A 24260-nucleotide genomic window follows, 5' to 3' on the forward strand; every position below is an offset into this window, starting at 1 on the left:
TCTCTAAAAAATAAAGCTGCAGTCTGTAGTGAAAACGGCAGTGAGGTCAGAGGATAAAAGGCTGAAAACTGAAATTCAAATCCCAAATCCACCAAAGTACTCACTGTGTGACCTTGAACAAGTCATTAACCTCATCTACAAAGTGGAATTAATAAGATTTAGATTTATTAATTTATTAATAAATAAATAAATCTCCATAATAAGTTTAGATTAATTAATTTATTAATTAATAAGATTTATTTATTTATTAATTAATAAGATTAAAGATTTAATTTAAAGAATAAATAAGAAAATACCTTGGCAACATCTAACATACACCTAGCACTGAGAGGAAGATGCTCAAAAAATATAATATTTGATCATAATTAGTTTATCCATGCTCAGAAATAGCCTTAAGTATCATGTTGTCAAAACAAGTGACATAGTGATGCTCTAGTTCTGCTGACCAATTACTTGGAAAAAAAATCTAAGATCAACTCGTGTACAATAATCCTTGTCACCCCAACCCTCTATATAATACATACATACAGGATTGGAACTCACTAGAACAACTTAAGCACCCTCATAGCCCCTAATTAGCAATCCCTAAGTTCCAATCTATCATCACACACCCAACCCACAACACACACACACACACACACACACGGACTGAAACTGTCACTTCTGTTCTTAGGAAAATAGTATTAGATTAAAAAGCAGTTAGTCATAAAGCTTCATATTCAATACTCAAAATAAAAGACATGCCCATTTTTAAGAGGGCCATACTCACTATGCAAGAGGGATATGACTTGAAATTTTGGTAATGGCATTTCGTAAGTATCTGTTCTTATGTTTACTATTGAGATGTCAGTCCCCAGTATCTGAGATCTTTGAAACCTGAGATGTTGTCTCATTTCTCTTTTTATCCTCAGAATCCAGCACAGGGTCTGTTACAAAGTTGGCATTCAGGAAATGTATTAGTGAGTAAAAGAATAAATTAGCAATTTAATGAATGAAATATTTCTCATTTGACCACACTGAGATTGCCGAGAATTAAAATGCTGATCTCCAAATAATGGGGAAACTTTTTCATTGAAAATAATGCTCCAAATCAAATATGTACTCATTCATTCACTTATTCAATAGCAAATCTCTACAGTGAACTTGAAAAAATTACAACCAGAAATGTGTGTGTGTGTGTGTGTGTGTGTGTGTGTGTGCATTCAGTTGTTTCACTTGTATCTGACTCTTTGCAATCCCATGTTCTGTAGCCCACCAGACTCCTCTGCCATGGTCTGAATCCTGGTCCTTCCACTTACTGTCTAAATTACTGTGGAATGTCCCTCAAGTGCCTCCAGCCTCAGTTTCTCATCTGTGAAATGGGGATGTTAATCCATGTTGTGACTACCTCCAAGTTGGTTTTGAGAAGCAAAGAAGACAATGTGCCTGAAAGTACCTCATGAAATTTCAATCACTTTGTACTACCTAGGAATTGGACTCATTTAATCTCAAACATATCCAATGGTTCCATTCCCATTTTCCAGTCCTCTACCATTTCTCATATCAACTGGATACAACAAAGCCAGCTACTGTATCCTCTGAAAACCATCTAAAACTGAATCCAAAAGGGAAAGGATATACAAGTTTAGAACCATTATGTTTTAAAACCTGAAATTAACATATAGGTAAATTAGGGGCTTCCCAGATGGCCCAGTGGTGAAGAATCTGCCCGCTAATGCAGAAACCACAGAAGATGCAAGTTCAATCCCTAGGTCAGGAAGATCCCCCAGAGAAGGAAATGACAATCCACTCCAGTAGTCTTGCCTGGGAAATCCCCTGGACAGAGGAGCTTTGAAGGCTATAGTCCATGGGGTCGCAAAGAGTTGGACATGACTGAGTGACTGAGCATAAATAAATTATACCCCAGTAATAGAAGGTGGTAGGGAGGAAGGCAGAGGCCTAGGTCTCCTGTCAGCTTCAAGCAAACTTTGGCTTACCTGATTTCTTCTAGGTTCTGGATATGGCTGCCTGAACAAGCTATTGCTATCACTGATAAAAAGAATCTTAATGCTAACCTTTTAAACTCATCCAAGAAGCAGCCCTTTTGTATCCACTCTGGCTCCTATGACCAGCAAAGTGAAGGGCTGTAAGGAAGATTCTGATGGGAGAGAGAAGGCATGATAGAAGGAGAGGGGGAGGCTATGTAAGTCATGAGATAAAAATAGTGTTTTCAGATATACATTGCTTTCAGCTACCTATAACAGAAAGAAGCTTTATGACTTATAAATAGCTAACCCACTGGTACCTGTGCTCCCTCCTTCTCATCTTTATGCTTTTATAAACTGAAAAGGAAACCAAAAGTGATAGACTAAGAAATCTTAATAGATGCTCTCTAGAGTCATGGGGGCTAGAAGTGGGTGATCTTGCCCATCCCCATTGGAGGAAGTCAGATTTCACCTCTCAACTTACTCCCCCATAAACTAGGGTATAGTCCTTGCCTCCTGTGATATGCCAGCCTGCTCTTCAGTGACTCAGCATATCTTTAAATATACCCAGGCAAGGAGCTGCTCTGAGACACAGTAAAAAAATGTTTTAATCTGTTTGGGGTGTTGAGAGGCAGTCAGGAAGGTCCTTTGTTAACATGAGGTTCCCAAGCAAAGTCAGCATTGCTATGAGCTCGCTTTCTATGCTAAGAGGCTTGTTTTTGTTCTGCTGTCTGCTGTTTGCCAGCTGTGTAGAGCACAAGGATGAGAAGGGGGATGGTTCCAGGCCATGGAAAGAGTCAAGGAAATTCCTGCCCAGTGATTATGTGGGGGGTGGGGACCTATGTGTGCAATGGTGTGACTGGTTTAAATGTAAGGGCTCCAAACTCACCAAGAGTCCAGACACTTTGCACTGGGTCATCCTGTTCCCTGTGGAGGACCATGACCTCTAGCTGAGAGGAGGGGTCTTCTCACTCTCCCTGTCTTCTCAGACCAGCTCAGTCTTGCACTTTGAAACAAGTGTCAACTAGTAAAAGATTTCAGCTGGGCTGAGAGAAGTAACTGAATAACTCTCATTACCAAAGCAAATCATGCTCCCGTTATCTGCAATGACCTCACACTTACATTCCAGCCAAAGCATTTTGGAGACAGAGCTTTGTGGAGGGGAGGAAGGGGCAGCAGTGGCCTGAGTAAAGGCTCATATACTTTAGTCAGAGTCTCCTACACGTTTTCCCAAGTTTTCCTGGTCTGGTGGAATAATAATAATAATGACAAGGAGGAAGAGAACCATTTATCAAATTTTCATTCTGGGCCAGGCACTGGTCAATATTTTTTTACATGCATTATCTCACTTATCTTCACAAGAACCCAAAGAAAGAAGTATTAATATCTTCACTATATGAATGAGGAAACTGAAAATAAAATTAAGTGGCCCAGAACATAAAGTTGGTAACTGTCAGACTCGAGATTTAAAGTAAAATCTGTCAGATGCCAAAACCTATGTCTGAACCTCAATATATTATACTTTAACCCTGGCGCCAACTTTTTCCTCAAGAGTCCTAATCCTCTCTGTTGTTTATTAAAACTCCCTACCTCTATGAGGTATGTCTACAATAATCCAGATGGGCATTTTGGAGTTATTGATAGGGATTTTAAATTTAAATTTAAAATTGCTAGAAAGCAACTGTGGAAATCATCTAATGTGAGTCCCAACCTCTTCCCTGTATACATGCTTTCCAGCAACTCCAGCTTCTTCTTGAACACCTTCAATAAGAATGAATTTACTACTTAAGAGTGATACTTCCAATGGACATAAAGAATGTGATGAATAAGAAAAAGTGAACTAATATTTCAGCATCTACTAAGTGGCATGCCCTTTATCTAAGCTGTTTTATTTAGTCTTAACGGTGTATTGTGAGGAGTGAAAGTCTCTCAGTTGTGCCTGACTCTTTGCAACCCTGTGGACTGTACAGTTGATAGAATTCTCCAGGCCAGAATACTGGAGTGCATAACTGTCCCCTTCTCCAAGGGATCTTCCAAACTGGGGTCTCCTGCACTGCAGAAGGATTCTTTACCAGATGAGTTACGAGGGAAGCCCGTATACTGTTAGGAGAGCATAATACAAATTAAGGAGTTGAGGTTCAGAGAGGTTAAGTTACTCACTCGGGGTCATACATGTGATAAATGGCTGTGGCAGAACTGACGGCCAGGTCAGATTTGATTGCAGCATCCCTTGTACTTTTCTTTAGTCCCTCCTAAATGAGGAGGAAAAGCCCTTGGGGTAAGGAAGGATGTAAAAATTTGCCCAGGTCCCTGATCTCACAGAGATGGCAAATTCAAATGCCTAGAAGTTACTTAATTAATACAAGTAACCTAAATGAATACAGCTGGTGTCTGGGCAAACTGAAAAGTATTTGGATGCACGCTCCATCTAGAGGAGTAGCTTGCTCCTCACCTGCAGCTAGTCATTGTCATGCAGGAATGTGGTTCCAATAATGCCAGATCTTCATTTCCAAAGCTGGAAATCTGAATTTTTATGTGAAACATTAGCAACTAATTTGATACCCCCCCCAACACACACTCCAAAACTCATTTGGTATTTGTTGAAAACTTCTGATATAGGGTGAATCTACAATGTCTTCCTTTTACTGAACTATAATCTATCTTCACTGGTTTTGCCCTTTGGGGTACTACAGAAAATATCAAACTCCTTTATTCCATGACAGTTCTTCATATATACTGAGACAATATTTATATCCATTGCTCCCTGCCTTCCTTCCCACATCCAACTCAGCATCTCAGCTTCTCCATGCTTTACAACAGGAGATGCCCCATGAATAATGGGGTTGAACACTACATTGTAAATATGGTCTGACCATAATTCACTTCCTTTATTCTGGATTCTATATTTGTATTAATGGAACTTATGACCCACATTTGTTTTTGGCACTTAGGTTGACTGACTGAAACTCAATAAATAAATATTTATGGATACCTACTATGCGACAAGCTCTAAGCTATGTGTTTTGTATAACTTACACAAATATATCCATGAAATAACTTTTGCCCTAAAAGAGGGCACACTTTGAAAAGATATATGAGAAGCACAAAAATAATTATAATTTAAGAACTGATTACCATATCAGTGGAGAAGGAAAAAAGGGCTGAATCTACAAGATATTAAGCACTAGTTATTGACTTACATTTGACCTCCCCTGTGTCATCTGATTCTCTCCTCACAAAAGTCTTATAATTTACACATTTTGAGTCCTAGTTTACAGATGAAGAAAACTGAAGCCTATGTTTTTTTAACCATATCATGTCATATAGATAACTTTCTCAATGGATTATGGGATGAGAAATTTCATCTCATATGACACTGTTTCTGAGCTAAGGTTAGAAGAATGTATAGTATTAAAGTTGGGATAGCCTTCAAGGCCAAAGGAATAATAAGAAAACAACAAATTCAAAGAAAAAAAGAGTGAGGATGGTTTAAGGTGACAGATCTATTTGGCTGGAGTTAAAAGATTTTTGCAGGGGAATTATAAGAATTGAGATTAGAAAAGCAATCCAGATCATGAAAAGCTTTGAACACCAAACTTAAAGAATCTGTATTTTAACCTATAAGCAAATGGAGAGGAGCTGCAATTTCAAACATGCATCGCATAACTGCTCAGCAAGGTTTCCTCTGTGCTGAGCATTGAGAATACAGAGATAAACAGAGTTCTAACCCTCAAGGAGTTTACAGACTAATGGATGTTTAAAGGAAGATACTAACAATGCTATAACTGAACTTTGAGAAGGTTAACCTGGTAGGATGAATACAATATGAATTGGAGAGCAGCACAGAGAACTAAGAGCATGCATGAGGTCGCTGCACTAGTCAAGGCAAAAGGTGATAAAGACTAGAACTCAGGGAGGGGAATGACAGAGAAAGCTTTGGGAAACAACAACACAGCATTTCACCACCTTAATCCCCAAAGTATCCAGTGTAGCTTTTCCCAGACACTGTGGGGTCATCTTTGATGACGGAATGTTTCAAGTCAATCTAGCACCTCAGCAAGGCTTAGCAGGTGTCCAAAGCAAACAGCATGAAAATATGAGTATGGTTAAGGTTTGTGGTTTATTGTTAAGTAGTTGATGACTTAAATATCTTAGTCTAACTAGGTCTTTTTTATTTAAAGGGATAATTAAACAAATCTTTCAAATGAACAACTGGAAACTTCAACAGACTACCCACTTGCTAACCTTTGTATTTTTAAACAGAAATGAAAGGGAAAGAGGGATAGGTAAACAGACTCAAACTATGTTTTGGAATCTTATTTGTACCCAAACATTAAATATCAAGAATTTCCATCTTACTCCCAACTCTCAGTTTATGCCATCTCATCATCTAATTAGAAGTTGGTCAATGCTTCAGAGAAGGGGACCAATAAGACACTTTTGGAAAGATGCTTTCTCTTATGTAATGCTAATTTTCAAAAGAAATGCCTAACTGGTTGTCATTTATATGAGTGGGAAGGTTGTATTTTCCTTTAAAAAAAAATCTGGAGAGTAGCAGACATTCACAGACATTCTTTCATCTCCACGGTAACAAAAAAGTCACCTGACAACTACATTCATGATTTCCTATGGGATCTTGCACAAGCCATTTGGGCTAAAAGAACAGAGGTAGCATTTTTTTCACACTGGGAAGTTCCCTTTCTTACTTAGGGAAAAGTCCATATGCTGACATTTTTTCCTGATGCTTTTGTTCCTTTTGTCCAATGTCTGGGATGGCTGCTTCATGTCAATGTATGACAAAACCCACTGCAATGTTGTGAAGTAATTAGCCTCCAACTAATAAAAATAAATGAAAAAAAAAAAAAAAAACAATGTCTGGTAGGACACGGATTCTGATCATTCTCCCTATTCTTTGTCCAGTCTTGCTGATGCAGAAAGTTAATTTTTAAAGAAAGGTGAGAGGCAGGGCAATACAGAAGGTGGAATAGAGGGAGACAAGTCAGCCAGAGAATGGAAACAGAGTGATAAAATGCAAAGAGGTTTGGCAGTCAGGAGTCTCAGCTTTAAGCTCTGGTTCCCCTAATTACTTACCATGTACCATTGGATAAGTACCTTTCCTCCTAAGAGTCCTTAAAAGAAGCTAATGTATTGTAAGGACAACTTGCTCAAATGTTTGACGCTCAGGCACAATGTTTCTGCATTAAAAAATTCTATAATATGACTAGCACTCATTTCCCTAAATGTAGCAAAAATATATATATAAATTTGGAGCTGAGCTACCTAGCTTCTAATATAGGCTCTTTCACTTACTTGTTCTATATCCTTGGGCAGGTTACTTAACTGTTCTGTTCCTATTCACGCACCAGTAATATGAAAATGATAATCATACTTACTTCAGAAAGTTATTTTGAGAATTATATGAATCAACACATGTAAAACACATAAAAGAGTTCCTGACTTCAAAAAATCAACTATTTTATTTTTCTTACCTCAGATTCTCTCCTATTTAAGCAGGCATTGAATTGTCCAGGTTTCTAGTAGGCTCTGAGATATTTAACCACCTTGAAGTTTTTCAATAATTTCTATAGCTTTGCTTTCCAACCCCTATTATAAATGATCAGCTCCTTTCCATTACCCCCTTTATGTCCCTCCACCTCCACTTTAATCTACAGGATTTAGCTATTCCATGAGGATCAGCAGACTATATAATAGGGTCAGTGCATAATGACAAGTCACCAGTCTCTTGAGATAGCAGAGGTGAATGACTAGCTAATCTGAGAAGTTGTTAGTACTAAACAGTAGTTAGAACCTCACAGTTACAAGCCAGACTTCTGCTAACTCCTAGCTGCATGACCTTTGGGCAAATCACTTAATCTCTGAGTTTATTTACCAAGGTTTTTGTGAGAATTAGTTAACCCATGAAAGGCTCCAAAATTTGGCACATAGTAAGTACTATCATTATTATTGCTATCATAATTCTTTGTTCTGAGTGGGTAAGCACTTTTCCAACATAGAATTTTCCAAAGAAGCAACAGACAGCTAACCCTCAAAATAGGTTCTGACTACAGAAATGAGTTTTCTGTGTGACTTTGGTCAAATTCTTTTCCATCTCTATGTCTCAGGAACCTCATTCATAAAATGACCAAACTGGACAAGATGGTCTCCCATGTTTCATAAATTCTAATATCCTACAATCTCAGGCCATTTATGTTCCAGATCTCTGTAAGTTTCATCTCAGATCAAAGTTCAATGACCTTTAAAATCTGCTTACTGTGTTTATCATAGATAAATTATTTTCACATGTGGTTCAGTAAAAACATAATAACAATATTTTGGTTTAATTGGAGGCAGCAGCCAATTTGTGTGATGTTCTAGGTTTTATTCATTATTTAGTTTAATTACCTCGTTTAACATTTGGGCAAGAGGAAGAAACTCACTGAATCCCCAAAATGAGGTCTCAGAATAACACTAATTAAAGGACCAAGCTAGAATCCAGGAAAACTGAGTCTGTGATCCAGTTATGCTGTCAGCTTGTTGTTTCACCCTAGACAAGACTCCACTCCTCTCTAGGCCTGTATAAAGAAAGTAAAAGGGAGAAGGGAGGGGGCAACAAAGGTCTAGGTGATCTCTAGTTCAGTTCAGTTCAGTTGCTCAGTCATGTCCGACTCATTGCAACCCCATGGACTGCAGCATGCCAGGTTTCCCTGTCCATCACCAAAAAGATGATTTCTAAGATCTCTTTTAATCTTCTTGAAAAGCAGAAAGATAAGGGCACTGCATGAAAACTGAAAAGAAGACAATAGGATATTCACCAAATAACTCAGACTTTGTACATCAAAAATCAACTTCTTGATTCCGACTCCCCCCCTCCAAAACACACAGCGTCTTTACCTACAATCTGCATCATCTCAGTAAATAGTAGTCACATTTCTCAAAGTGCTCAGATTAAAAGCTTGACAATCAGCATTGACTTTTCTCTTTTTCTCACAATGAGTATCTAATCTGTTAGTAAATACTGTAGGCTCTATCATGAAGACAAATGAAGAATCCAGTGTCTCAACTCCTCTACCAATAACCTCTGGTCTAAGCTACCATAATCTCTCACCTGGATCACTGCAGCAGCCTCATCTCCTTGCCTCCCCTTCATTCTTTTGGTATTTTCTCCACACAGACAATAAGTAAGCAAACAAATGTATAAAATATCAGAGAATGGTAGATATTTTGAAGAAGAGGATCTGTTAAAGTATCAGTCAGCTCATATTATCCCTCTACTCAAAATCTTCCAATGACTCCCCATGTCAGAGCAAAAGCTGAAGTCCTAAAGAAGGCCTGAGAAATCTCTCATTAACTCTGATCTCATATCGTCACTTTCCATTTACTTAAACTTCCATCCAGGCCTCTCTGCTACTGTCCATCATACAAACTATGCTTCTGCCTCTGGCCCTTTCTACTTGTGGTTCCCTATGCCTGGAATGTTCTAATTTCAAATATCCCTATGGCTCACTTCCTAATTTCTTCAGGTCACTGCTTGAATATCACCTTCTCAGTAAGGCCTTTTCTAACTAACAAGTGTAAAATAGTTCTTTCCATTATCATTTATTTGTCCCCCACACTCTGCTAAATTATTCTTCATGACAGTTATCACCATCAGATATATTCTACATGTCTCCTCTCACTAAATTGTAAACTCTGTGATGGGAGAATTTTCATCTGCCTTGTTTTTTGCTGTGTCAACGGTGCCTAATATAGAATTTGATATATAAAAAGCTCAGTAAGTATTTGTTGAATAATGCAATCAATAAAGTAGGATGGCAAGACTGTCAGCGACTTGAATTCCCACACAACCCAATCCATCAGTCCAGCAAGTGGATAAAAGACCCAGGAGCCTTAAGAGCTTCACAAATTTCTAGTGATACTAGTTAAGGTTATTTTGCCTCTCTGACTCTCCTATTTCCTCTCTATGAGGTGAGCAATCTGTGTGGTAGAAAAAAAAAAAAAGGAACACTTGAATTGAGGAACAACGAGTGGGGCTGAAATCCCGGCTCTGCTACCTTGCAGCTGTTTGACTTTAGACATGTTACTTAACTTCTCTGAATATAATATTTACAATGGGAATGATAGAATTATAATAGTATGAAGAGCATCAAAATAAAGTAAATCTGACTCTTTGTATAGGATAGAAATGAGGATGAAATGCAATAATGGAATATGAAACCATTCTGTAGACTGTGAAATGTTACTGGAATATGTCCAATGTCACTATTCCCTGTTCCACATTCAGAGAAAGGTGACAAGGAGTTAAATACTGCTACTAAAATGTTTTGTACTTTGAAAAAGAACATCCCAAATTAAATACCAAGTACCACTGTGGCTTATTTATTGTCTGGTACCAGGAGGTTCTGGCTCAAGTTGTCCTGTGATATGCTGAATCCACCAAAGGAGTCCAACTGTTTCCAGGGAAAACCTGTCACAGGACACTTGCAGTCCCCCAAGTGGCCAGATAGTGGGACTACACTTCCACAAGCAAGAACTACTCAACTTGCAGAAAACAAAACCCATAATTAAGAAGTGTGTCATTTTAAAACTACATCGTCTAATTCAGCAAAAGCCTTATTAAAAAAAGTTTTCACATTCCCCTTACTCCCAGAATTTTTTGATTTGTGCTTCTTTCTTCCTTCCCTTAACCAATACCCTGAAACTCCATTTCTACAGAACCTCAAAGCAAGCCACCATGATCAATGGAAAATTTGAGAACTGAATAATAATTCTTGATCTGATCACCACACTGGGCATCTTTATTGCCTCTCACGCCAAACTTAGACCTATTAATCACTCTCAATTTTAATTAATTCCTAATATATTGCAGTTAAAGACATCAAAACATGTTCTCAGCAAGTGCAACACAACAGCCCAAAATGAGAAAGAAACTAGTAACTAACTTGACTGGCATGGCACTATTGAAAAAACAGAAATAGATTCCAACCCCTTACTCCAGTTCACTCGTCATTGTCTTTCCAGAAATACTACCTTCTGGTATCTGAAAGATCCATCAGGATCTATAATTATTGCTTGAGTTTAACCATATCCCAACCTAATTCATAAAGGACAAGAAGCAATGACAGATAATACTGTTAACCACTTCCACCTATGTTGATCCATTTCTTTTTTGAATATTTACATTTAAAAAATACACGACACATAATCCGACATCTCATCATACTGGTATCATGGTGTTGCTATTCTTTTTTGCTTTGGTTTTAATAGCTATAAGCTCCTTGAGGGCAGCAATCTCGAGATTCTCACTCACCTATGTTCCCTTTACCATGATCTCCAACTAGTACACAGATGGGCATATAGCAGGTGTTAAATGGTCGATTGATAAATACTTTTAAAAAATCAGTTTATTAAGGTCATCTCTAAAGACAACTAGGTCACAGTAGGACCTTTTCTTCAGTGGCCTGCAGTTTACTTACCATTTTCAGGACACAATAGCTAGAGCTGATTAGTTATGACCTTTAGCCCAGAGTGTTAATGAGAGCAAAGTTCAATCCCTTTATAGGTAAATTTTATCTCCTTTTTGTGGTTATGGAGTGCATTCCTGAAAAAAAGTCCAAATTATATGAGAGTAAATGAACCACTTTTTCATCTACAAATACATACCAGAAGGAGTGGTGGCATTTGCTTTATCTAAGGGACAACATATAAATACATAAATACACAAACTCAAACATAAGCCAAATACAATTAGCTAGTGATTTCTTTGGTTTACTTTGCATCTGTTACCTCTTCATGTTAGTTTTCTGCATAGAAATTATTATTCCTCACCCCCTTGCTAGCAGTTCCCAAATCCAAATGCTAGTAGTTCCCAAAACCAAATACTAAAAAGAGAACTACTAGCTGCATAAACCTTATTAATATGTTCCTTTCCCACTGTTCTCTAAAGACCTGAAAATTTTAGATTCTAATTCATAGTTGAGGAAAGTTGAAAAGAGTGTCCTTATGCAGCCTTCATACCAGGTGAAACAAAGTATGCTTTAATTTTCAGCACAGCAACTGAAACCTTTTGTCTCTTAAATCCTAGAGGTGTTCAAAACTCAGGTAGTTTCAGGGAGATTGCAAGATACAAAATCAATTTTCAAAAAATCAATTATATTTCTAAACATCAGCAATGAACAATTTAAAAGGATACTAAGACAATTGCATTCATAATAGCATCAAAAATTAAAATATCGAGGAATTAATTAAATGAAAAAGTGCAAAATTTATACTCTTAAAACTACAAAACACTGTTGAAAAAAGTGAAGATGACATAAATAAATGGAAAGACATTCCATGGCCATGGATCAGAAGACTTCACGTGTAGACGCAACATTCCCCAAATTTATCTACCTCCTTTATTAGCCTCCTGTATTACAATCCCAAATGACTTCTGTAGAAATTGGCAAGCTGATCCTAAAACTCATAGAGAAATTAAAAAAAAACACAATAGTCAAAAACAATCTAGAAAAAGAATAATAAAATTAGAAGACTCACTAATTTCAAAACTTATTAAAAATTTACAGTAATTAAGACACTGTGGTATTGATATAGGATCAATGTAATATAGCCCACAGTCCAGAAATAAGCTTTCACATTTACAGTCAACTGATTTTACACAAAGGGTGCCAAGATAGTTAAATAAGGAAAGATTCAACAAATAGTGCTGTGTTGACTAGATATTTACATAAAAAATTAAGTCAAAAGTGAACAAAAACCTAAATTTAACAACCAAAACTATAAAACTCTTAGAGGGAAACCTAAGTGTAAATCTTTGGGACCTTGGATTAAACAAAGCCTTCTTAGGCATGATACAAAAATCATAAGCTACATACAAAAAAATAGGTTGGGCTTCAAAAGTTCGTGTGTTCTTTACTGAATACCATCAAGAAAGTGAAAAGACAATGCACATATATGATAAAATATTCAAAAATTATAATTTGTTACAGGATTTGCATCTAGAATATATTTTTAAAACTCTTACAACTCAATAAGAGTAAGACATATAATCTAATTAAAAATGACCAAAGACAAGAGTATATACAGTCAATATGCACATAAAAAGATGCCTAATATTATTAGAATATTATTAGTCATTATAAAATGCAAATCAAAGCCACATTGAGATACTTCTTGACACCCACTTCACACTGGGATTAAAAAGACAGTAACTCCCAGAAATAAGCCCATGCACCTATGGTCAATTAATCTATGACAAAAGAGGCAAGACTACACAATATTGGAAACACAGTCTCTTCAGCAAATGGTTCTGGGAAAACTGGACAGCCAAATGTAAAAAATTAAATTAGATCATTCTTTAACTTCATACACAAAAACAAGCTCAAAATGGACTAAAGATTTAAATGTGAGACTGGACACTATAAAACTTCTAGAGGAAAACATAAGTAGAACACTGACATTTATAAAGCACAGCAACATCTTTTATGATCCATCTACCAGAATAATGAAAATAAAAACAAACAAAAAATTGGAACCTACTTAAAAACTTTTGCACAGCAAAGGAAACAATAAACAAAATGAAAAGATAACCCACAGGTTGGGAGAAAATATATGAAAATGATGTGACCGATAAGGGATTAGTCTCCAAAATTTACAAATAGCTCAGGATGCTTAACAGCATCAAAACAAACAACCCACTCAAAAAATGAGCAGAAGACCTGAATAGACATTTCTTCAAAGAGAACATACAGATGGCCAGGTACATGAAAAGATGTTCAACATCATTAGTTATTGGAGAAATGTAAATCAAAACTACAATGAGATATCACCTCATACCAACCAGAAAAGCTATCATCAAAAAATCCACAAACAACAAATGCTGGAGAGGGTGTGGAGAGAAAGGAACTCTCCCACACTGGTGGTGGGAATGTTAATTGGTACAGTCACTATGGAGAACAGCATGGAAGCTCTTTAAAAAACTAAAAATAGAGCTACCATATGACCCTGCAATCCCACTCCTGGGCATATATCCAGAGAATATATGGGGGAATATATATATATATATATATATACATGTAACTATTCACTTCCCTATTCTCTATTCTCCTTCACTATTCACCTGAAACTACCACAAATTTGTTAACTGGCTATACCTCAATACAAAATAAAAAGTTTAAAGTTTGGAAAATTAAAATAATTGGCAAGATGTGGAGAAATTGGACCCTCATACATTGCTGGTGAGATTGTAAAATGGTATAGCCAGTTTTGAAGACAGTTTGGGAGAGCCTCAAAAGGTTAAACAAAGAGTTACCATATTACCCAGAAATTTTACTCCTAGGTATAGCCGAAAGAATTAAAAACCTGTTCACAAAAAGAAACTTGTACATAAATGTTCATAGCAGTATTACTCATAATAGTCAAAAAGTAGAAACAACTCTAATGTCCATGATAGATAGTGTGGTACATGCATAAAAAGGAAAGTTTTGAGATCTGCTTCAACATAGATTAACATTGATATATTTATTCTACATGAAACTAGTCACCAAAGCTACGTACTACATGGCTCCATTTATATGAAATGTAAGCAAACCCATAGAGAGTGAAAGTAGACAAGTGGTTGATAGTCACTCATGGTTAAGGTGGGGTTTGACTGGTAAGTGACCAAAATGTTCTAAAATTGATTGTGGTGATGGTTGCCCAACTCCAAACAATAAAAACCATTGAACTATATACTTGGGTGAATTACATTATTTATTGTGAATTATGTCTCAATAAAGCTGTTGATTAAAAAATAAAACTCAAGTACTGCATGACCTAAATTGGCAGCATTCTCAAGCAACAAGCATTTTAGAGCTATAAATTTGTCCAGATTAGCCACTCTCAACACTGCTCTGCCCTGTCAGATGGCAGCAGGGATCGGTATGAGAGAGAAGGGATGGCAACACTCATGACTGTGCAAGAAACTGTGCATAAAACACTGAAATTGGGCATAAATCTCTATGCAGCAGCCACCAAATGGAGACTTTACTGAGCAAAAATATCATCTGTCAGGTGGGAAACTTTAAGAAAATAAGTTGGGAAGTGTCACTCTACAGAGGTTTATCCACATGATAAACAAATGTTATAGAAAATGCAACAAATTCTACTCCCTCAACTAATAAAGGGATGTTCACTAAGTACCCTTCTGGCTTACTCAAACTTACATGAGTGCTAGTTTATAAACTGGAAGATGCTGGGTTTTTTCTCTGAAAAGAGTGCTATATAAATATGAGATTTCATAATTCTCTTCAATATCACAAAATCCAATAAGTGCTGATAACTGGATGGAGCTTTACAAGCAACGAGGGGGGAAAAGGTCAACTTTGTGTCTCAGATGACAGTAACTTACTCTTGAGTTCAACATCTCAGAACTTGATGTAATGCTGGCAGGCAAATTCTGAGGCAGATTACTTTCTTAATACCTTTCTTTGTTTTAAATGACTAATTTACATATAGCTTCACCACATTAGCCCAGCCGGACACTTTTAACAAGCACCATCACATACAGATTAGATGTTGTGTGTGAAAGCCCTGCAGAAATTTGACCCACACAGACCTGTCTCAGAGGTGGGAAGGTCCAGTTTTTCTCAAGTTTTGAGAAAAGGTTGCCAAAATAGCCAGTAGACAGAGAGAGACAGAGAACAAGAGACAAAGACAGCAGCCAGCAAAATTCTTCATTAAAGCACAAAGTCCTCAAGCATCTAGTTCAGCTCCTTCAACAACTGTTGAATCAGGCTCTAACCTCAAAGTAATTCATTTTGCAATCTCCTCAAGTCATCTAGTCTTAAAAGAAAGGTGGCGGGGTTGATCTGATCCGTTACTCTCTAGATCAAAAAATATTCTTTAGGAGCATGCCACAGGTGTAATGAGGAAAATATCCTGAAAAGTAGAAAGAAGAGTCTATATTTCAATGTCAAAAGCATGAAAGGAGTAGAATGAAAGAAAATCAGGGACAGGCAGCACTTAAGGAAGCTGCAGACAAAGAGAAAATGGTGGAGGTAGGGGGTGGGGAGAGTTTTCCCTTTCCCTCTCCAACCAACCTCACAAAACTTGATTTTTATTTGCTCTCTATTTTTTCGGAATCATGATTTCAGGTCTGGTTATAAAACAAGCTCCTTCCTTACCACACTGAGCCAGTGTTCTGCTCCCTCCTTAGCAGAGTTCCGAATGAAACTGGTGGTCTTGATATCACCACAAAAAACAATAATAGTAAAATTGCCCGTGTCCCTAACTCCAACTCACATAATCCCATCAAGAGCAGACACAGTACAAGTAAGAGTCAGGAGACCAAAACATTGTTTGGTTTAAATGCACATATGTATACCAGATAAGAAGATTGCCACTGGGGTGGGGGTGGGGGAAACATTTTAAAAGAAAATTATATGTGCCAGCAAATTTAATATATTAATATCAAAGTTTGCAGCTCAAAAAGAATGGAAGTCTCCTGAGGTAAAATTAACACTGGCAAGGAAGCACCCTTAAGTGACCCTGCAACTGGAAAGTTACAAGCTTTTTCAAAAATATCTCTCACTGATGTTAACCTTTGGCCGAGCTGAGAGATACTCTGTAGACAACTAAGAGAATTCTATCACTACATCTGGCACATATTTCTAAATGAGGTACCACCCTGTGTGGCTATCTGGTGCTTGAGTTCTGATTACTGGTACCCAGACAGATCTCACCAGTTATTTGCTGACTGTGAAGAAACGATGCTTCTTCCCAACATATTGACCCTGAAGGTCTATAGACAGAGAGTGTCATTCCCAAAGCAAAACTCAGATTTACAAAACAGACAAACTGCTCCTTGCAAAATAGTCATTAAAAAGCTGCTTGATAACTGCAGAGAGGAAAGTAGATAGGAAGGGGAATTAATAAAATGACCTCTTTTGAAATAACTAATGGAGAAAGGCAGGATTTGCCAGTTTTAAAGCATTACTAAAATACCACCTATTATGAAGACCAGAACAAATTATCAACAGAAATATTAAAATGCTCTTTTTGCATCTGGATAATTTATTTAAACATCAACTTTAATTCCTGCATAGGCTTCCCTTGGTTTTATCCCCCAAGAATAAATATTTGTCATATTATTATGCTATTTGCTGGGATATAAAGGGCCTTACTTCTGTCAAGTGAGACAGTGGTCAATTAACAAAGTTGTAGTCTTGTTTGATCTCTGAAAGAAGACAGCTTCATAAAATATTATCAGGGTTTCATACCAACCCTATCACTTTTTATTATTCCTTCGCAGCTCAAACCACATGCTAAAATATATATATATTTTTAAAAAGGGACCATCTAAGGCCTTTCTCCTCTCGACAGAAACATTGTAGATGTATAAGAACACAGAATTATTCTAGAAGTTCACACACAATTGGAAAAGGGAGGAATCCAACATATTACTGAAAGTCTCTAGAATGTTGAGATTTTTAACTGAAAGATGGCATATGATGTATGTTATACAGAGAGAGTGGAAGCTCTAGCTTTGACTTAAGAAAAATTCCTTCCCTTTACCAAATTGTGCCCTATAAAATGTGGGAAAGAAAGAGAAAGTAAAAAAATATCAACTTTTAGATTGGGGCTGGTTGAATTCTGATAAAATTGATAAATTTTCAAAAACCCAATTTGAGGATTTTCTGTATCTTGCACATGAAAAATCTTTGTCAACTCACAAGACAGAAACACCAGTTTTACCTCTCACTAGACTCCTATAACCAATGCAGCAATCACAAACCAGGAAAGAATAAATAATCTTGTACTTTCTTAGGTTACTACTAATTTCTCACTATTTGAGGTTATTAATTTATGCAGGTTTTAGAAATAGAGAAGTTTTTCCATGAAGATCTGAGATAAAGTCACCTAGCTTACTGCACACCTGATAGGAAGAACTTTTTAAAAACTCTCTATAGCCACTTTCTGAAAATTTCAGGTTATGCCTTTGAAAACACACACATCCCTTAATGTGGAATCATTCATATCCTCCCTGTTAATTGAGTTACTTACTTGGGTGTTGAGGGAGGCATACAGAAAAGGGACGGTTCCAGTGACTAGGCAAGTCATGAAGCACCTTATACATACCGCCCCTCCCCCCGCCCCGCCAAAAATCAAACAAACAAACAAACAAACAAACAAACCGTTCACATTAAAAAGAGAGCTCTGCTGACAAGCAACAGCCCAGGGGAGGGGGGCAAAATATACTCTAGCAAGTAACTCTGTTCTTATAAAATGAAGACCTTTTGTCCCATAGTACGCCCACTTTGCAAAAAAAATTTTTAAAGACTGAGAATATAAATGAACCCTTTGAAAATCTTGTAAGCCAAACCTTAAAAACCTAAAAAACGCAAAGCCTGGTTAGAAGCTGTTTCTTCCGTAGCCCAGGAAATAATATTTTATGAAATCCTATTCTCCTCTTTCTTTTCTAACATTGTGTTATCAATCTTCCAAGAAGAGAAGCATCAGTGAAAGGAAGCAAGTTGTTGGTTTAAGTCTCCAAACAAACATGCTAAGGCTAATAAACTGAAAATGTCACAGGTAAAGAAAATAGCTACAGAAACTCAGAACAAGACTCAAGTCCATGAAGACATCAACACCCAGCAGTTCTGAGGAGTTAGTTCCACAGTTAATATTCCCTCCCTCACAGAGATAAACTAATATCTTAGTTTGCTGAGGAAAAAGTCTTTAATTTTTTATAAAATTAAAAAAAAAGCTTTTTGGCCTCCAAAAAGCTCAGCTGCGGTAAGGAAGAAATTTTAACAGGCAAGATGAAACTGACTGCCACTTTTTTCATATCCTAATTAAAACTCTTGGGCAAGAGTAAGGCTTACAGGTCCCTAACAGTTCTTGCTCAATTTGTTATCATGTTTTAAAATGCAAGTATATCCTTAAAATGAAGGAATATATTGAAGAATATTTCCCTTCACAAAAGCAGATTTCTGAGCACACTGCAATAGCAGGAAATCCTTTTAAACTTTCCCCTCAACACTTTTGTAAGTCAGACTCAAGTCTGGTTAAGTTGTTCATTAAAAGAACATTCTCTTCTTTACAGATCTGATGCAAACTCGAAGTAGGAATTGTGGATCTTTTGTAATCCATACAGAAAATAAACACTTTACAAGAGAAATCCAACTCTTCCATCTAGTTCCAATATAGTCAAACTGTGAGGGCAAATCTTACCCATAGTTTATGAGGAAATTTGTCATTTGGTTTTCCCCTACCTTTGCCTGCTCTAATTGTGCCCGGTTGGAGTCTGTCTCCTGACCTCCAACCTTGGGGCAAGTCTTCCTTGTTGCCAGCAAAGGGACTTCACCTCTTCTTCCCACACAGTGGCCCTCACAACCCAGAGACCACTTTCTTCCCATAATCCCAATCTCCTTTCATCTCTTTGGAGGAAGCGGGTTGAGAAAAGCTTGGGCCAGTCATTTTGCTTCTAACCTGCCAAGACAAGCTGGAGGGACAAACCTTAACAGACCTTAAGAGGAGAAAGTGCCCACATTTCTTGTCTAGGGTCTCTGATTGGGGGGAGGGGAGAAGGAAAAGTAGTGGAGGGCTTAAAAGGGTTTATTTCATAAAATGGCCCTTGGAACTGGATTTAAATTTGGAGCCGGCAGGACATGGAGTACCAAGTGGCAGGGAAGATTTTAGGAGGCTTAGTGGAGAGTTGTCAAGTCAAGGAATCTAGAAAGGCTTGCACCAGCATCCAGGACTCACAGTGGTGTGGGCTGGGGCACACAGTTGGGCTTCAGAGAGCAAAGGTCAATCTTTGGTAGGCCAAGAGTCCAGGGAAGGCTCCAGATTTAAAGCGTCCCTTTCTGTGAAACCCTGTTAAGCTCGCCCAGGAACAGAGTGTTCGTGCGGGAAGGAGAGGACTGACTCTAGGCTTAAAAACATTTTTAGGAGGAGAGACTTACCGCATGTCCCCATAAGGTCCAGAATAGTTCTCCATCCAGGGGCCCATTTCGCTTTTGACACAGCTGGGACTTGGATAGGGCACTCTGCTCACCACGCCGCCGGGATACCACACATCGGGTGGGGAGAAGTCGCCTTCTTGGCCAGCCAGCCCCTGAGGTGGCCGAGTGTAGCCATATGGGGCTACAGCCCCTGCCTCGCCTGCGCTGCCGCCCCCGCCTCCGCCACATACTGCTGGCCCATAGAGCTGGCCTTCTTCTGCCGCGAAGAGAGTGTGCCAGGAAGAGGAGGCGGCGGCTGAGGGTGAGCCTGAGCCCGGTCCTGCTGCACCCCCGCCATGCAGGCTCGCCAGGTCCCCATAGCGGCATTGCGCTGCAGCGGCCGCCCAGGCGCTGCCGTAGTCCAGCGGGTTCTCCAGCTTAATGCGGGCATGAGGATGGGGAGGTGGTGGAGGGGGCGGCTGCCCGGCCAGGGCTAGCGGAAAGTTGTAGTAGTCGCGAGTCTGATAAGCTGCTACCTCGTCCAGTGCTCCAGACTTGTAGAGAGACAGGGTGGATGGCAGCTCAAGTGTTCCAGAGCCCCCTGCTTCGCCGCTGCCAGAGCAGCCCAGGCTCTCAGTGTCCAGAGCTTTGGTGTAACCTGCCTTGAAAGGGGAATAATCAGCAGTCTCTTCAGTGCCCTTGCTGGGGCCATCATCCAGCAGAGAACCTTTGCATTCAGCCAACGGGGCACAAGGAGTGGGACGCACCGCGGCTGGCGGACCTCCCAGGAGCGGGGCGTACATGCAATCCCCCCGAAGCTGCTCCCCAGGACTCAGATGCTCCAATGCCTCCACACCCAAGCCCATGGACACCGACACTGCCTTACACAACTCCTTGGCGCTGTCCGAGATGGTCGAACTGCCTCCTAGGTAACTGTCCTTGGAGGAGATGAGAGCCCCAGTGGCCTCCCTCGCTCTCCCGCTGCTGCCTTCGGATACCGCCTCCTGCTGCTGCTGTTGCTGCTGCTGAAGAAGTTGCATGGTGCCGGCCTCGCTCAGGATGTCTTTAAGATCGGTGGAGCAGCTGCTTAGGCCGGGGAAAGTGGGGCCCAGCAGGGACAACGTGGATGGGGCAGCTGAGTCATCCTCATCCAGAGGTGCTGGCGGCGGCTGCTGCAGCCCCTTGCTGGCAGCCGAGGCAGCTCTGGGCTCTGGGACGCAGCCACTCTCCGGGTGACCCTCGGGGGCTGAGTGATGTTGTGAAGGCTGCTGTTCCTCTTCCAGGGCCAGGTAGCCTGTGGGGCCTCTGCTCTGGACTTGGGGAGAGCCATCCTCTCTCTGCTGCTGCTGTTGCTGCTGCTGCTGTGGACTGGTCTCCTGCTGCTGCTGCAAACGGGCGCCGGGAGGTGCTGCGCTCGAGGCCTCAGGGTGCCGGGGGAGCGGGGTCTGAATCACTTCGCATACACTCTGAAACAGGTTCTGGAAAGCTCCTCGATAGGTCTTGGACGGTGGCCGGGGGTAGACCCTTCCCAGCCCTAACTGCACTTCCATCCTGAAGCTTGGCTCAATCTTTTACCTAATTCCTTTATCCTGCTCCCCCTTTCTTGCTGAGAAGAGTTCAACAGGCTGCAGTGCGTAGTTGCTGCAGCTAGTTGCCCACCTGCGGGAAGCTCCTGGTAAGGAAACTTGCAGGAATAATCACTACAAAGCGTTCTGTCAGTCTCAAAGTCTAGTGCAGAGGAAACACGCGCTGGACACGATCTTCCCTGGTAGGCTCACAATCTGTTCCTGAATACTTGTAGGGTAGATTCAAAAGATGCTTCTTGAAGGGAGGGGGGACCCTCCGCCTTCTGATTTTGTTATCCACTGAAGCAGGTGCAAATAGGAGCCTGGTTATTTTCTTTTTGGTTTATTTTGGGTTTTGCTGTTGGGTTTCGTTTGTTTGGTTTTGGTTGGGGCTTTGTTATGTTTGGTCTCTTTTCTTTCTTTCTTTCTTTTTTTTTGTGGGGAGGGTGGCTACTGAAGTCCTGACTGCCTCTTCATCGTTTGACTCTGGCCCCACAAACCGGTGGGAAGGAGGAGCAGCGTGCAGGGGAGGTGGAAAGGGAGTACGAGGAACCACGGGCTCTGACCTGCGTACCGCCTAACCAGCCAGATTCTGGCTGCAGCACTGAAGCGGCTCCCAGGTCTCCTGGCACCCCAGAGCCGTCTTTGCAACGTGCAGCTAGCTCACCCGCTCGCAGCCAAAGGGAGTTACCTCTCTGCAAACTCGGGCTGGCCGCGCGGGACTGACTGGAAGCGGGGGGCGGGGGAGGTTGAGGGGGCTGAGAGGAACAGACAGAGGCAGCAGCTGTAGAGGAGACCCTGGGGGGGGGGGGCAGGGGGAGGGGAGGAGGACAAAGGCAGCCGGTCAGTCCTACCCGACACTTTCCTTGTTTCCTCTGAGTCTCTAGCAGCTTTGAAAAACTTCACCGAAGAAGAAAGGGCAGCTCCGGGGCGGCGACTTCGAAGCCGCCGCGGTGCAAGAGGCGTTGGCTGTCGCCAGAGCCCGCTGGGGTTGACGCGGTGCGTCCCTTAGGCTCCTGTCCCGCACGGAAGCAGCGAGCTCGTTCGCTTTCCCTCCGTCGCTGGCTCTGCCTCCAGGATTGCTCCGGACCCTCCGGCGCTCGCAGCACACTGGCTCCCCGGGATCTCGGAGGGGGCGCTGGGAGGTGGAGAGCAAATGCAACAGTTTGCTAGTCGGGTCCCGCCCCCGCCGGGCCTGCCTCCTTGCCTTCCCACCTCCTTTCTCCCTCCCCTCCCCTTTCCTTTTCTCCCCTCCCCTGAACGCGCAGGAAAGCCGGGTGGCTTTGGAGAAACAAGTGCTGGCGCAGCGTGGGTGAGGGCAGAAAAGGATTGGTCTAGCCTAGGAGGACCCCAGCTCCCCGACTATCTCTTGCTTTCCTGGACGAGATTTTAAGCGACAGGGCTGACTTTTTAAGCTTTAACTCGGAGCTTTATTTTGAAGACAGGGCCACTGAGCTCTCAGAGGCCAGCATTTACCAGGTTTGGTTCTGAAGTCCAATCTCAAAACAGACCCTGTGCGCGCGTGGGGGCGGAGGGAGTGGGAAAGGGCGATAGAAGTATAGAGGAAATACGAGGATCTCCTTCAGTGAGGGACTATGTTCAGGGCAGGCCCACCAAGAAGTGCAAATGGGAGGTCTCCTACAAACTGAGGAACTAGCTATGATGGCCAAGCCAGCCTGTGCTTGTTGAAACCTTTCAGATTTCTCCATAGGGGTAGATTGGGCCTTGTGGCGTGGTATCAGTTGCCCTAGGAACCCTCTGCCTGGGAACCAAAGGTAATCTCTCCTCTCTTCTCGTCCCTTTTTCCTGTCTAGAATTACTTCTAAGTACACACTTTTCACTCATCCAGATGTACAAAGGAAAATCACTCAGAAGGACAGGCAAACACCGAAGCACTAGAAATACTTGTCATGTACACAGAGACCTCAATTTTGTCCAGGGTTTTGCAGACATTTGCTTATATAAGGCACTTGTTTTTCCAAGTTGCCTTTGCATATTTTAAGCTTGCAAACTGCATTATTCAAGAAATGGAACCTATATAAGACTGCTTTTCTTCCTTTCTGTAGACAGCCAGAAGTGGAAGGTGATGTGGACTATCACAATTGTTCTTTTATAGAAGAGGTCTCATCTTCTCTGTGTGAAGGTGGAGAGGCAAGTGGGAATCAAAGAGTAGAGAAAATGAAAGGGTCGATCTATAGAGAAGGAGGTGTCCCTTGGTGTCAGCAGGGTCTCTGGGCCTCTCTAGCTTTTAAAATCCTTAGACTTCTGGATCTGGGCAGGGTCTGTCTGTCCCGGAGAACTAGTGTAGATTTTCACATGGGCCTGTTCTGCTTTTTGCAGGTTTCTAGAGTCTTATCTTGTTCACAGACAAGCATCATGAGAACTTACTTACAGTGACCAAAGGAAGTAATACTAAAGACAGGGATGAGTGAGCATGATCTTCTCTATTTCCCAGATGAAGACACTGAAGCAAGGACATAATTTGTTCTATGTTTCACTTTAGTAGAACCTAAACTAGTCTTCCATCTCACTGCTATTTGAGCTAGACTCATCAGTATCAAGGGAACTTGGAAAAGGGCTATAAATGAAACTTCCAGAAGCCCTAGGAGCTTTTTATCTGAAGAAGTGAAAAATTGTCTCCTGGGACTTCAATGACTGAACATTCCAGATATACCCCCTTTGTTGGTAAAGAATCTCACAAGATACTCTTATGGTTAAGGCACAGTCTTATTCTTAGAGATTTCCAATTGTAACAGGGCAATTCTTAACTCCTTATTGTAATGGAAAATGGGAGTATGTAACTGAAATGC

General features: G+C 40.5%; 1 protein-coding gene across 2 annotated transcripts in view; it reads right to left on the reverse strand.

Moving 5' to 3' along the window:
• Positions 1 to 21816, reverse strand: part of AR (androgen receptor) — a 189457-nt gene extending 167641 nt beyond the window's left edge. Inside the window, exon 1 of one of the 2 annotated variants that reach the window (XM_061136279.1) lies at positions 19907 to 21808. In XM_061136279.1, the coding sequence (XP_060992262.1) occupies positions 19907 to 21435 (1529 nt within the window). In that variant the 5' untranslated portion in view covers positions 21436 to 21808. Of the gene's footprint in view, positions 1 to 19906 lie in introns of both variants that reach the window. The other variant, XM_061136280.1, reaches the window with a different exon arrangement.
• Between the last annotated feature and the right edge of the window lie 2444 nt (positions 21817 to 24260).

The sequence above is a fragment of the Dama dama genome, chromosome X, assembly GCF_033118175.1.
Source record: "Dama dama isolate Ldn47 chromosome X, ASM3311817v1, whole genome shotgun sequence".
Lineage (NCBI taxonomy): Eukaryota > Metazoa > Chordata > Mammalia > Artiodactyla > Cervidae > Dama > Dama dama.